The 13734-nt window shown below is 37.6% G+C and overlaps 1 protein-coding gene across 10 annotated transcripts in view; it reads left to right on the top strand.

The window, feature by feature from the left end:
- ALG9 (ALG9 alpha-1,2-mannosyltransferase) overlaps positions 1-13734 on the top strand; it is a 108253-nt gene that overhangs the window by 4689 nt on the left and 89830 nt on the right. For all 10 annotated transcript variants that reach the window (XR_004970300.1, XR_004970299.1, XM_036324324.1 and 7 more), the window contains exons 4-6: positions 4306-4376; positions 8580-8668; positions 10525-10660. Coding sequence is in view for 8 of the 10 variants with exons in the window: in XM_036324324.1 (XP_036180217.1) it covers positions 4306-4376; positions 8580-8668; positions 10525-10660 (296 nt within the window). In the remaining 2 variants the exon portion in view is untranslated. The remainder of the gene's footprint in view (positions 1-4305; positions 4377-8579; positions 8669-10524; positions 10661-13734) is intronic.

Raw genomic sequence — 13734 nt, 5'->3', positions numbered from 1 at the left:
GCAGTGTACTAGGGTTCCCTTTTCTCCACATCCTCACCAGCACTTGTCATTTGTTGCTTTGTTGATGGTAGCCATTCTGACAGGTGTGAGGTGATACCTCATTGTTGTTTTAATTTGCACCTCTTTGATGATTAGTGATTTTGAGCATTTTTTCATATGTCTCTTGGCCTTCTGTATGTCCTCTTTGGAGAAGTGTCTATTTAGGTTCTTTTGCCCAGTTTTTAATTGGATTGTTTGTCTTCCTTTTCTTAAGTTGTATGAGTTCCTTATATATTTTGGATATTAACCCTTTATCCGATATATCATTGCCAGGTATGTTCCTCCAATACAGCGGGCTCTCTTTTTGTTTTGTCGATGGTGTCTTTTGCTGTGCAGAAGCTTTTTATTTTGATGTAGTCCCATTTGTTTATTTTCTCCTTAGTTTCCTTTGTCCTAGGACAGTGATGGCGAACCTATGACGCGCGTGTCAGAGGTGACACGCAAACTCATCTTTTTGGTTGATTTTTCTTTGTTACATGGCATTTAAATATATAAAATAAATGTAAAAAATGTAAGCCTTTGTTTTACTATGGTTGCACATATCAAAAAATTTCTATATGTGGCTGTGACCGGTTTGGCTCAGTGGATAGAGCGTCGGCCTGTGGACTGAAGGGTCCCAGGTTCGATTCCGGTCAGGTGCATGTGCCTTGGTTGCGGGCACATCCCCAGTGGGGGGTGTGCAGGAGGCAGCTGATCGATGTTTCTCTCTCATCGATGTTTCTGACTCTCTATCCCTCTCCCTTCCTCTCTGTGAAAAATCAATAAAATATATTTAAAAAAAAAAAAAAAAAGAAAAAAAAATTTCTATATGTGACACAGCACCAGAGTTAAGTTAGGGTTTTTCAAAATGCTGACGCGCCGAGCTCAAAAGGTTCGCCATCACTGTCCTAGGAGATGTATCCATAAACATATTGCTATGAGAGATGTCTGAGATTTTGCTGCCTATAGATTCTTCTAGGATTTTTATGGTTTCCCAACTTACATTTAAGTCTTTTATCATTTTGAGTTTTATCATTTCTTGTGTACGGTGTAAGTTGGTGATCTAGTTTAATTTTTTTGCATGTACCTGCCCAATTTCCCCCAATACCATTTATTGAAGAGGCTGTCTTGATTCCATTGTATGTTCTTGCCTCTTTTATCAAATATTAATGACTGGGGTTGATTTCTGGGGTCTCTGTTCTGTTTCATTGATCTGTATGCCTGTTGTTATGCCAATAGCAGGCTGTTTTAATTACAGCAGCTTTGTAGTATTAACTTGACATCTGGTATTGTGATTCCTCCAACTTTGTTTTTCTTTCTCGAGATTGCTGCAGCTATTTGGGGTCTTTTTTGGTTCCATATGCATTTTTGGAGTATTTGTTCTAGATCTGTGAAATATGCTATTGGTATTTTAACATAGATAGATTGCATTGAATTTGTAGATTGCCTTGAGTAGTATGGACATTTTATTATTTTTATTTTTTTTAAAAATATATATTTTATTGATTTTTTTACAGAGAGGAAGGGAAAGGGATAGTTAGAAACATCGATGAGAGAGAAACATTAATCAGCTGCCTTCTGCACACCCCCTACTGGGGATATGCCCGCATCCAAGGTACATGCCCTTGACTGGAATCGAACCTGGGACCTTTCAGTCCGCAGGCGGACGCTCTATCCACTGAGCCAAACCGGTTAGGGCAGTATGGACATTTTAATGATATTGATTCTACCAATCCATGAACACGGTATATTCTTCCATTTGTTTATAGCTTCTTCTATCTCTTTTTCAATGTTACAGTGGTTCCTTTAATACAGGGGTTCTCAAACTTTTTAAACAGGGGGCCAGTTCACTGTCCCTCAGACGGTTGGAGGGCCGGACTATAGATTAAAAAAAAACTGTGAACAAATTCCTATGTACAGTGCACATATCTTATTTTGAAGTAAAAAAACAAAACGGGAACAAATACAATATTTGTATTTGCATGTGGCCTGTGGGCCGTAGTTTGAGGACCCCTGCTTTAACACTTAGGTGATTTTAACATCTCTCTCTTTTTCTTTTGGTATTTATTGATTGATTTTTTTCATTGAGTTTGAAATCTTACTGTTGACAAGTAATTTTCAGTTAAAACTTGGATATTTTGGGTATTCCATTATGAGACTGGATCTTATTCATGGGCCCCGCGTTCTTCTGCTGCACTGCTCTGCTCCTCTGGGTCCTAATGAAGCCTTTGTTTTAGCTGGCTTCCTTTGATATACTCTACTTGTTACTGCAGGTGAGGGTAGAAGTCTAGGTTCCCCACTAGGCCTCCACTGATAACACCCTAGTGGGCAGGGTAGGTGTACTGCATAATGACACTGTGGTTCAACAATGGATGCAACGCGTTCCTCATGTGTTTGTGGTGATACTGGTGTAAACAGACCTACTGTGCTCCCAGTCATATAAAAGTACAGCATGTTCAGTTATGTAAAGTACATAATACTTTATAATGATATAAACGATTGTGTTACAGGTTTATGTATTTACTATACTAAACTTTTTATCGGTAATTTAGAGTGGATTTTTTATACTTTTTTAAAAATATATTTTTATTGATTTCAGAGAGGAAGGGAGAGGGAGAGAGAGATAGAAACATAAATGATGGGAGAGAATCATTGGTCAACTTACATTTGTTCACATCCTTTTGCAGGGATCGAGCCTGCAATCCAGGCATGTTCCCTAAACTGGAATTGAACCTGGGACCCTTCAGTCTGCAGGCCAACACTCTATCCGTTGGGCTCTTTATACTTATTTTAAACCGGCTAGGGCTCTTTATACTTATTTTAAAAAGTTTAAAACAAAAAAAAAAGTAAAGCATTATGCCATCTTATGTTGGCAGCAGCCTCATACATCCAGTGTTCACTGTGTCTCTGGAGTACATCAGTTTCTCTTGTGCTTGATTTAATCTCGTGTTGTTTTGTACAGTACTATGGTAAGTGCTACTAGGCTACCATCTAGGTTTGTGTAAGTACAGTCTGTGACGTTCGTACAAGGACGAAATTGCCTAACATTGAATTTTTCAGACTGTGTACGCATCAATAAATAGCAATGACTGTACTGCTAGGTTAGGGGAGGGGAACAGGCTTTCCAGGGGATCACCACTGACACTGGGGTGGAAGAGAGAGCTCATTGCCACGGGCAAGGATAAAAGTCCTGGCTTCCTACTGGATCTTTGGTCGCATCCGTGAGACTGGAGCTAGATTTTTTTATGGGGTGCTTGGCTGGAGTAGAATGGTTCTTGTCTAAAAGTTTTCTGTCTTGCTAGGCTATCCCTTTCTTGTTTTTTTGGCTAGATAGAGCAGGTACTCATTGGTGTTATTTTGTCTCTGCCCCCCATTGGCATTTCTAGTTGCCAACTTCTTTAGCTCCAAGTTTGGAATATGAAAGACAAAAAAACGAAAACCCAGCAAACTTACCACCATGTTGTTACTTAGGTCCTCACCCAAGGATATTTTTCCGTTGATTTTTAGAGAGAGTGGAATGGAGAGGGAGAGACACAGAGAGAGAAACGTTGATGTGAGAGAGACACATGCCCTTGACCAGAATTGAACCTGGGACCCTTCAGTCTGTGGGCCGAGGCTCTATCCACTGAGCCAAACGTGCTCGGGCTATTTATGACTACATTTTAAGGACCACGGATAATCATCAACTAGAAAGCTTTGATATGCTTGCTAAACATAGTGAAGTTTGTCAAAGGTCACAGTATGAAAACTTAAAAATGAAATGAATTCTGGGATACAGAAATGGAGTTAGTTTTGTTCACATCTACATCTATACAATTGTCTTTAAGAAATGTTTGTTGAATGAGTAAGCTTTATATAAGAATTTTTCTACTTTTTTTTGTAACCAGAAATTTTAGTATCTGTATACTTGTCCATGAAATAGATACAGCCTAATTTATTTAACCATTTCACTAAATGTATTTAACCATTTCCCTATAATTGGACATTTTGTAGTTTTTAAAAAAGTTTTTCTGAATTAATAGTGCTGCAATTAATATTTTCATGAATAGAACCACCATCCCATATTTACTTACATAGTTACTTCTGTGAGCTGGAATCATAGAATTAGATACACTGAATTTAGGGGATATGAAAATTTTCATGGTTTTTGATACATATTGCTTTTATAAGGATTATATAAATTTATAGTGTTATTAATAACAAAGGAGAGTGGTGTCATTGTTAAGAGTTTTGCTGACTTGTATCTGTGATCTGTTTTTGTTTTTTTTTGTCCTGGGTTTCTTTCAGATTCTTGTCTTTTACTTTTTACGATGTCTTCTGGCTTTTGTGAGCTGTATCTGTGAACTTTACTTTTACAAGTGAGTATAAAAGCTTTGCTTCTAAAAGTGCTATGAGGAAACCCAATATAGATTATTTTTCTGATAGTATTAGCAGTGTTTAAAAATAGAAAACACTTTCCTTCTGGCTCCTAATATTATATCTAAAATGTGATCTCTTGTTTGAAACAAACTGTTGGAAGGGGAATACTTCTAATGATCACTTTTTTCCCCCTGAGTTTCATAAATACTGTAACTTCATATTATTAATTTTAATTCTGTTAATACATATCTAACTAGTCTTCTCTTTGGGAGGATTTAGTAGCGCTTTATTTTGGGTCCCAAGATATAGATAGGATCATGATTTACCTTTTCCCCTTGAGCTTAACTGACAGGAACTTATTCCCGTGTGGGACTCACTGCTCTTATTTGCATCCAGTAAATGAATTTCACCAAGTACCTATTGTTTGATTGAATATTAGTGGAAATACTAAGTATTTTAGTAATAAAAATAGCTCATTTTTTTTACATGAAGCCTAACAAACATCTTATTTGGTTAATGCTGTTAAAGGTATTTGGACTTAATGATCATTATTAAAAATCTTCCCACTGCAAAACAGCTAAAAATGTCAGATAAAAAAATAGTTGGCCTTGACTCTGGGTGGAATAGAGGAGAAAAAGGAAAGCCAGTTCTGCCTTTGAGGATTATAACCATAAGTTGGTCGTCATATGGGCTCAGGATTGAATTCAAATCACCCACTTGGTCCCCCAACCCCCAAGTTGAGAATTTGTTTAAAATTGTTCTGGGATGGTAGTGCTTTCAGGCTACTTGCAAAAGTGAATGTAAAATTTCGTTAGAGGAGTGAATTCTTAACCCAAGTGTCAAAGAATTACCACAGGTAAAGTTTCAGTGAACAAGACATTATAGTAAAAATAAATCATAGAGCACAAAAGGGAACAAGGCACTATGCCTGAGAGCCAACAGACATAACGACAGGTAGCTGACCCGCACGACTTCATTTATTAGGAATTACTGAAAGGAGAATGTAAAATAAGCATATTTAATATTTTTAAAGACATGTAAGAGGGAATTGAAAACATAAATCAGAAATGAGACTAATCAACAGAATGGAAAGGAACTTACAAAATGGGAGAAAATAATTGTAAACCATATTTCCAAAATATATGTGTAAGGAACTCCAGCAACTCAATAGCAAAAACACTAATAATTTGATTACAAAATGGACTAAGGACTTGAATAGACATTTCTCCAAAGAAGACATACTAATGACCAATAGATATGTGAAAAGGCAATCAATGTCGCTAATCATCAGGGAGATACAAGTCAAAACCACAATGAGATCACTTCATATTTGTTACAATGGCTGTTAAAAAAAAAAAAAGACAACAGATGTTGTCAAGGAAGTAGAGAAATTAGGACCCACACACCATTGGTGGGAATGCAAAATGGTAGTGCAACTATGGAAAACAGTATGAGGTTCCTCAAAAAATTAAAATTCGACTACCAGCAATCCCACTTTTAAAAAAATATGTTTTTATTGATTTTTAGAGAGGAAGGGAAAGGGAGAGAGAGATAGAAACATTGATCAGCTGCCTCCTGCATGCCCCCTACTGGGTATCGAGCCCACAATCCCAGGCATGTGCCCTGACTGGTCATGGAACTGGTGACGTCTTGGTGCATGGTTCCATGTTCAGCTACTGAGCCACACCAGCTGGGTAGCAATCCCATTTCTGAGTATTTACCTAAAAGAATTGAAATCAGAATCTGGAAGAGATATGCACATTCCCATGTTCATTGCAACATTGTTCACAATAGCCAAGATTGAAAACAAGGTAAATATCCATTGACAGATGAATGGCGGAGGGGCGGGGGCGCAAATGTGTTATATACATACAATGGCATATTATTCAGTCTTAAAAGAGTGAAATCCTGCAATATGTGACAATATGGAAGAACCTTGAGGACATTATGCTAAGTGAAATAACCAGTCACAGAAGGACAAACACTGCATGATTCCACTTATATGAGGTTTCTAAAATAGTCACATTCATGGAAGCAAAAGAATTGACTTGTGGTTGCCAGGCGTTGGAGAGAGGGGGAAACAGGAAGCTGCTAATCGATGGATATACAATTTCAGTTATACAATATGAATTCATTCTAGAGATTTGCTGTACACCATTATGCTTATAGATAACAATGTTTTACACTTAAAAATCAGGTTAAGAGGATAGATCTCATATTAAGTGTTCTTACCACAATAAAATAAAGAAGTTAAAAGAACTGAGACTACAACAATAACCAGGCAGATTTGAAAAAGAACTGAACAGAACTTCTAGAAATGAAAATATAAGAATTGGTATTTAAAATTTAATAGATAGGTCTCCAGGGGTGGGGAACATCCAGCCTGCAGGTTGTATAAGGCTCACAAAATCATTTGGTCTGGCTCTGCCAAGGCATGGGGGTGAGTTAATTAAGTGTTTGACCAAATATAGCAGGCTTATTTTTAAGTTGATAATGTTGTATGGCCCACAAATGATGTTATAAATATCCACATGGCCCTTGGCAGAGAAAGGTTCCCCACCTCTGGTTTAAACAGATGATTAGACATTACTAACATGTAAACTAGAAGATTGATCTGAAGAAAACACTAAGAATGCAGTACAGTGACAACAAATGGAAATATAAAAGAGTTAAGAATGTTCATTGCCACATTATTCACAATAGCTAAGATTGGAAACCACCTATATGTCCACTGACATTGCGTATGATAGAGTTGAAAGATGTGATATCTAATCACATTCTAGGAGATAATGGGGAGGATGGCGAGAGGCAGTTTTCAGGGTAGTAATGGCTAAGAATTTTCCAGAATTGATGAAAAAAAAAAAAGATGCTAATCCACAGATTCAGAAAGCCCAACATATCCTGATATGCATAACTAAAAAGGAAGAGTGAAACTGTGTAGAACTTCAAGAACAGAGGAGATTTTGGTGTTGTGGCTTAGTGGTTGAGCACTGATTGATCTATGAACCAGGAGGTCATGATTCAATTCCTGGTCAAGGCACGTGACTGGGTTGCAGGCTCGATTCTCAGTAGGGGGCTTGCAGGAGGCAGCCAATCAATGATTCTCTCTCATCATTGATGTTTCTGTTTCTCTCTCCCTTTCCCTTCCTCTCTGAAATCAATAAAAATTTAAAAAAAAAAAAAAAGATCTTAAAAGTTGACAGAGAACTTAATAGATTACCTATAAAGGAATGTTAGGCTCACTGACGCCTTCTCAAATGCCAAAGGCAATAAATAAATAAATAAATAAATAAATAAATATCTTCAAAGTGCCGAGAGAAAATTACTGTCATTCTAAAATTGAATACTCAGGCAAACCATCTTTTAAGAGCTAAATAAAGACTTTTTATACATAATATAAAAGAAAGAAAAAGAAATCCAACAAAAACAGAATTTACCACTAACAGAGCTTCACTAAAGGAACTTCTAAAGGATATACTTAGGAAGAAGCTAAAGTATTTCAGAAAGAAGCTCTGAGATGCAATAAGGAACCTGAGCAATACAAATAGTTCACACATGGTATGTCTGAGCAAATTTTGACTGAATGAAGCAATAACAATTTCTAATAATGTTTCATTTATAGGCCTTTTAAAGACCTACAGGAAAGAAGTAAAGGGAGTGTATAATTAATTGCTTAAGTTTGAGAAACCCTGACTTAGATAAGGACTTATTAACACTGTGGTGTATCTCCTAGTCTTTTTCTGACAACTACCATTCATTGAGTGACTGCCAGGCACTCTTCTAAGCACTTGGCCATGCATTGTCCTCCCAGAAACCATACAAAGTCTCACTAACCTCTTTTTACAGAGGAGGAATCTGACAGAGTGAGTATGTACCTAGACAAGGGTGTCACTGCTAGTAAGTGGCAGACTCCAGATTTGAACCTGTGCCTATGTGAGTCTGAGGCCTATTGTTTTCTACAACATCATGCTGTTTTCCTATTGTTAGTAGACATGCCCTTCGCACAGAAAGTATATCTTTCCTTATAGGGAGAGAGCTTCTCTCCTTATGCACGTGAACATTGCTAACAAACCCGTCAAGTCCGCTTGGTATTTGACTTTACATCTTCCGTGTTCTCTGTGATGCGGGCATGTTTTTGTCTTTTGATTTGAAATTTCCATCCCCACGATGTGCTCTGCTGAGAGTTTTTGCCTTTCTCCTAGGGCCGTGTGTAAGAAGTTTGGGTTGCACGTGAGTCGAATGATGCTAGCCTTCTTGGTTCTCAGCACTGGCATGTTCTGCTCATCTTCAGGTAAGTAAAGGAGCAGGTGAGGGCATAACAGGTTCACTGATATTTCACAGTTGCATTTAAAGAAGGCACTTGTCCAGATACAGTTTATATTTGTATAACATGTCAATAATGTGCAGATCACTCTTACCTGTACACTCTGGATTGGCTTTACCACATTAAGTAAGGTAAGTATTTTCTCATTTTTGTTGGAACTTAGAAAGATGACATGACTTACTGAAAGTCAAACAATTCGTAAGTGGTAGAGCTGTTGTTTTCATGAGGTTGCTTTCTGTTAGATATTATATTTTTTTGTCACTGTAAGGCTGAAAAACACAGGCACCCACCCTTTCTTTGTTGTTAGGGGAAGGAAAATCATTTTATTATTTTGCTCAAGAAAGCTCTTGTGCCTAAAAAACCTGTTCTTGGTGGTTCTCCTTTTTGCCCAATATTTGCAATGTGTTCTGTAAAGGTTTACATCTTCTGTTGAGATTTTTTTTTTCATACTAAGTTTGTAGAAATAGAGAATAAGAACCTTAATCTAGAGAGGTGGCTTTCAAACTATGCTGCCAGTGAACATTCGTGTTCTATGAGCTGAACCAAGGTAACCTGCTGCCAAAAGGCAGCCTGTTCCCAGTCTCTGGAAAAATTGTTACTATATATAATTACTTCAATTTTAATTTCTGCTTGCTTGTACCAGAATCTAGTATACACACTAAATATGCACACAAATTGTATCCAGCTCAAAAGTATATGTTTTTTCTTCATTGACTATCAAAATCTATGTTGTTCTGCAGACACCTCAGGGCTCCACACCCAAATAACTTTGAGAGCCAGTGGCCTAAATGAGACTGTGCTCTCCCCTCTGAGCTGGCAGAGACCTCAGATTCCTCTGCTCCCCTTGCCTGAACACTGTGGATGGCATCGATTCTATTTAGCATTTATCTGTGAAGGTTGTACACGACGTTTTTCTAGTTACTTTGCTACTCCTAAAATTGATGCTTCTCTGAGGGAGATACTTGGGAGTGTCTTTAGTTTTGTAACTTCAGTTGAGAATGTTAAGGCACAGATTAGTTCATAGCATCCTTTGAGACAAAGCCTCATCTCTTTGCCAAGGTTCTTAGATCATATTGCCTCTTCATCGTGGTTCTTGTTGGAGTCAGTACTGACTTTTCTTCCCCAGTGCTAGGTGAAGTAGACCTCATACAGCAGGGAGATGCAGATCTGCATTTTTGTGTAGAATTGGTGGAAACACTTTGATCAAACGTCACTATTGTAGAGAACCTGAGTACAGTCAGTCCCCTCCTGTATACAACAGCAAAGTAATACTAGATGGAAATAATTAGGGGGACACCTAAGGCCACACATCTATGTCAGTGGATGCAGGATGCAAATCAGTGTTACCATCCAACTTTTGGCCTTTGAGAAGTTTTCCCAGAATTCCTATGGGGAACAGGTTGGTACTTGGACAGCCTCAGAAGACTGTCAGAAGATAAACTTCTCCAGAAATAGATTGTCAGCAGTGGCTCTAAGTTTCCTGAAGCTTATTCACTGCCTGGAAATATAGCCTGGGGTTATGCCTGGGGAACCTGGAGTTCTGTAAGTTTTAGATTTGGGAATAGGCCAGGAGAGGGATGGCATGGTTGGTATTGTAGAACTGGCTGGGTGATGTGTTGGTACCTAAAAACAGGAGTGAGAAAACAAGAAAATCATTGCATTTCTTTTTTTAAAAGGTGCCCACTTCTAATATAGCATTGCTCAAAATATGTTCCTGGTTATTGACATTTTGCAATATAGTAGGTAAATTTTTAATAATTGATACTTAATAAATCTCAAACTCTGTCCCTGTCCCCCTTTTTTTCATGTCTTTACTCTTACAGCATTTCTTCCTAGTAGTTTCTGTATGTATACTACATTGATAGCCATGACTGGCTGGTATATGGACAAAACTTCCATTGCTGTGCTTGGAGTAGCAGCTGGGGCAATCATTGGCTGGCCATTCAGTGTGGCTCTTGGGTAAGAAACTAACACAATTCATCTCCCTTGTGTCACTGGGCATATAGTAAATCTTAATGTTAGGTTATCTCCATATTCTCTGGGTAGGATCTAAAGTTAGAGGATTTATTTGGGTCTGCAAAGACTAGGAAATGAAAGGATATTTCTCTTGGTGCTCATTGTTTTGATTAATAAGAATAGTAATTGTTAAGCATCTGCTGCGTGTTAGACACTGCTAACCCACTTACAAACTTCATTCCTAAACCTTATAACAACTCTGCAGGAGAAATCAATTATTAGTGCTTTGTAAATGAGAGAGTAGAGTCCAAGAGGTTGAGTAATTTGCCTTTAAGATGTTTGCTTTTGGGTCCAGGCACTTCTGACTCTGTAGCAGATGCTTTTTCCACACTGTACCACCCTAGGCTGTGTTTTTTCAGTTGCCACGGCTTGAAATCTGAGTTCCTTTCAGTCCTCCCTTCTTGCCCCCAGAATAATTTTTCTTAGTTTCATAGTGCCTGTCATTCCTTTTGTACTTTTTGTTCCCACCACTCTATTCTATTTGTGCTGCCTTAATTTATTGCCTGGATCACTAGTAATTTAGAAAAAACTTCAGTTTGATGTTGAGGTCATTACAGTAGTAGTAGTATATCTTTATTATTTTAAAAGTATTGGATTGTTTGAGGTAAAAAGAATTCTTAATTTTCTTCTCCCCTTACACAATCTTCAAAGATAGTCACTGCTAATAGTTTTGTGTATATCTTTCCAGAAATTATCCTTGCATGTGTAAATGCATACACACACTTATATACCAAAATTCTTAAAATAAATAGAATTATTCTATACTCATGTAAATTTTTTATTGTACATAGATTTATATTATTCTTTGTATCTATTGCATAGCATTCCATTATATGGCTGTTCATAATTTATTTAGCCATTGTCTTATTGGTAGACATTTGGTTTTCATTTTTTTGTTATTATACACATGCTTCAGTGAACATTTTTGTACATATGTCTATATACTTGTGGAAATTTATCTATGGAATACATTTTTAGAAAGGGAATTCTAAGAGAATAGGCATTTTAAATTTTCTTAATTGACTTTTAAAAGCTGGTATCTCCACCTTCAATCTTTTCTTTTATTCTGCATATTATCCTCAAATTACTTTATTCTTTAAGGTTTTGTTTGTGGTTCTCGTCTATACTTTCTGCTATCTAGTCAATCATCTCTTCAGTTTCACTCATATATTCCTAGCTGCCTATTAGATCTCTCCATTTATATTTACGACATTGAACTCATTACTTCCCTTCCATATCTGTTTCTTTACCTCTGTTTCGATCTCAGCAAATGGTACTGTCTGTGCTGAGCCAGGAACCTGAAACTTATCTGTGACTCTCTTCTCTTCCCCATGTCCTATTAATTTATTACACCTCCTGGATATCTTTTGAATCTGACTACTTTTCTTCACCTCTCACTGGTCCTGGGTTACCTTACAGCCTCCTGAATGATCTTCCTGCCTCTAGTATTGATCCTTGTAAATCTACTCTCCACATTCAAACGTTCCTTTTAGAGTTATCTTCCTAAAATGCAAATATGATTGTATCTCTCCCTATTTTGTTCCAAACTATATAATAGCTTCCCCAATGCTCTGTGTCTCAGAGGTTGGCAACCTGTATCCAATGGAGCAAATCCAGCTGGCTTGTTTTTGTACAGCCCAAGAACTAAAATTTTCGCAATTTTAAAGGGTTGTTAAAAACAACACACACACACAGAAGAATATGCAACAGAGACTGTATGAGGCCTTGTGAAGCCTAGAATATATGCTGTCTGGTCCTTTAAATAAAAGTTTGCCAGCCTGTTTCACGGTGTGCAAACTCTAACATGACGCATAAAGCCCTTATATTTCCCCCCTTTTACCTCTCCAGCCTTCTTTTTTTAAGTTCCTCCATTTCTTTTACTCTCTACTCCATCAACATTGAACTTTTGGAGTTCCCCAAATACCTCTGGGTCATCTCTTTTGATTGGTCTGCCTTCAGCCGAGATAAGTGATTTCAGGATCACAGTCAGTTAGCAATCTACCATCATTTATCGAATCCTTTGTGCTAGGCATGGCTGATACTGTGAAAAATAAAACAGTTATGGTTCTTGTTTTTTTGAAGCTTGCATTTTAGTAGGAAAGGCAGACAGTGAACAGGTAAATTAAAAATATGGTGACTTAGGTGTTACATGCCGCTGAGTTGGCTCTGACTCCTGGCCAGTGAGTGGTGTCCACAATGTCCTGATCTCAACAGCCCTGCTCGGCTCCTGTAGACTCATGCCTATGGCTTCTATGGGGTTAACACATCTTCTATTTGGTCTTCCGCTTTTCTTGTTGTCTTCTATTTTCCCCAGCATTGTCTTTTCCAAAAAACCCTGTCTTATCAAAGGAGGAATATAGCACATGGAAATGTAACCATTGGGGAGGGAAAAAAATGAAAACACAAATGTTAATGCAAAATGTAGGTAATAGAATGTGGAAATTCAAATTATAAAAGATGATGTTCTGTGACAACGCATGCTAAATAAGTCACAGAGATGCCTGGAGGAGGGGGGAATAGAGCCTATAGTTGACATTACAGCTTGATGCTAGACCAGCGGTTCTCAACCTGTGGGTTGCGACCCCTTTGGGGGTCGAACGACCCTTCACAGGGGTTGCCTAAATACATCCTGCATATCAGATATTTACATTATGATTCATAACAGTAGCAACATTACAGTTATGAAGTAGCAACGAAAATAATTTTATGGTTGGGGGTCACCACAACATGAGGAACTGTATTAAAGGGTCGCAGCATTAGGAAGGTTGAGAACCACTGTGCTAGACCTTCAGGAAGAAATAGTGAAGGCAACATACATATTCCTTGCTTCAAGAACTTAAGTGAAAGGAAGAAGAACAAATGGTATTAGAAGAGGGTATATCAGAATTGAAGTCATTTGTAATATGATATTGCTAAAATCTTAATATATCACAAAAGGGAGAAATCAGTATTTATTTGGCAGGAAGGGTATAGAACAGTAGGCTACGTTTACCTTATTATTAATATATTTTAAATGT

Source organism: Myotis myotis, unplaced genomic scaffold, assembly GCF_014108235.1.
Source record: "Myotis myotis isolate mMyoMyo1 unplaced genomic scaffold, mMyoMyo1.p scaffold_m19_p_10, whole genome shotgun sequence".
NCBI classification, from domain to species: Eukaryota; Metazoa; Chordata; class Mammalia; order Chiroptera; family Vespertilionidae; genus Myotis; species Myotis myotis.
Note: the sequence above shows the minus strand (reverse complement) of the source record. Positions and strands in the feature narration are given on the sequence as shown.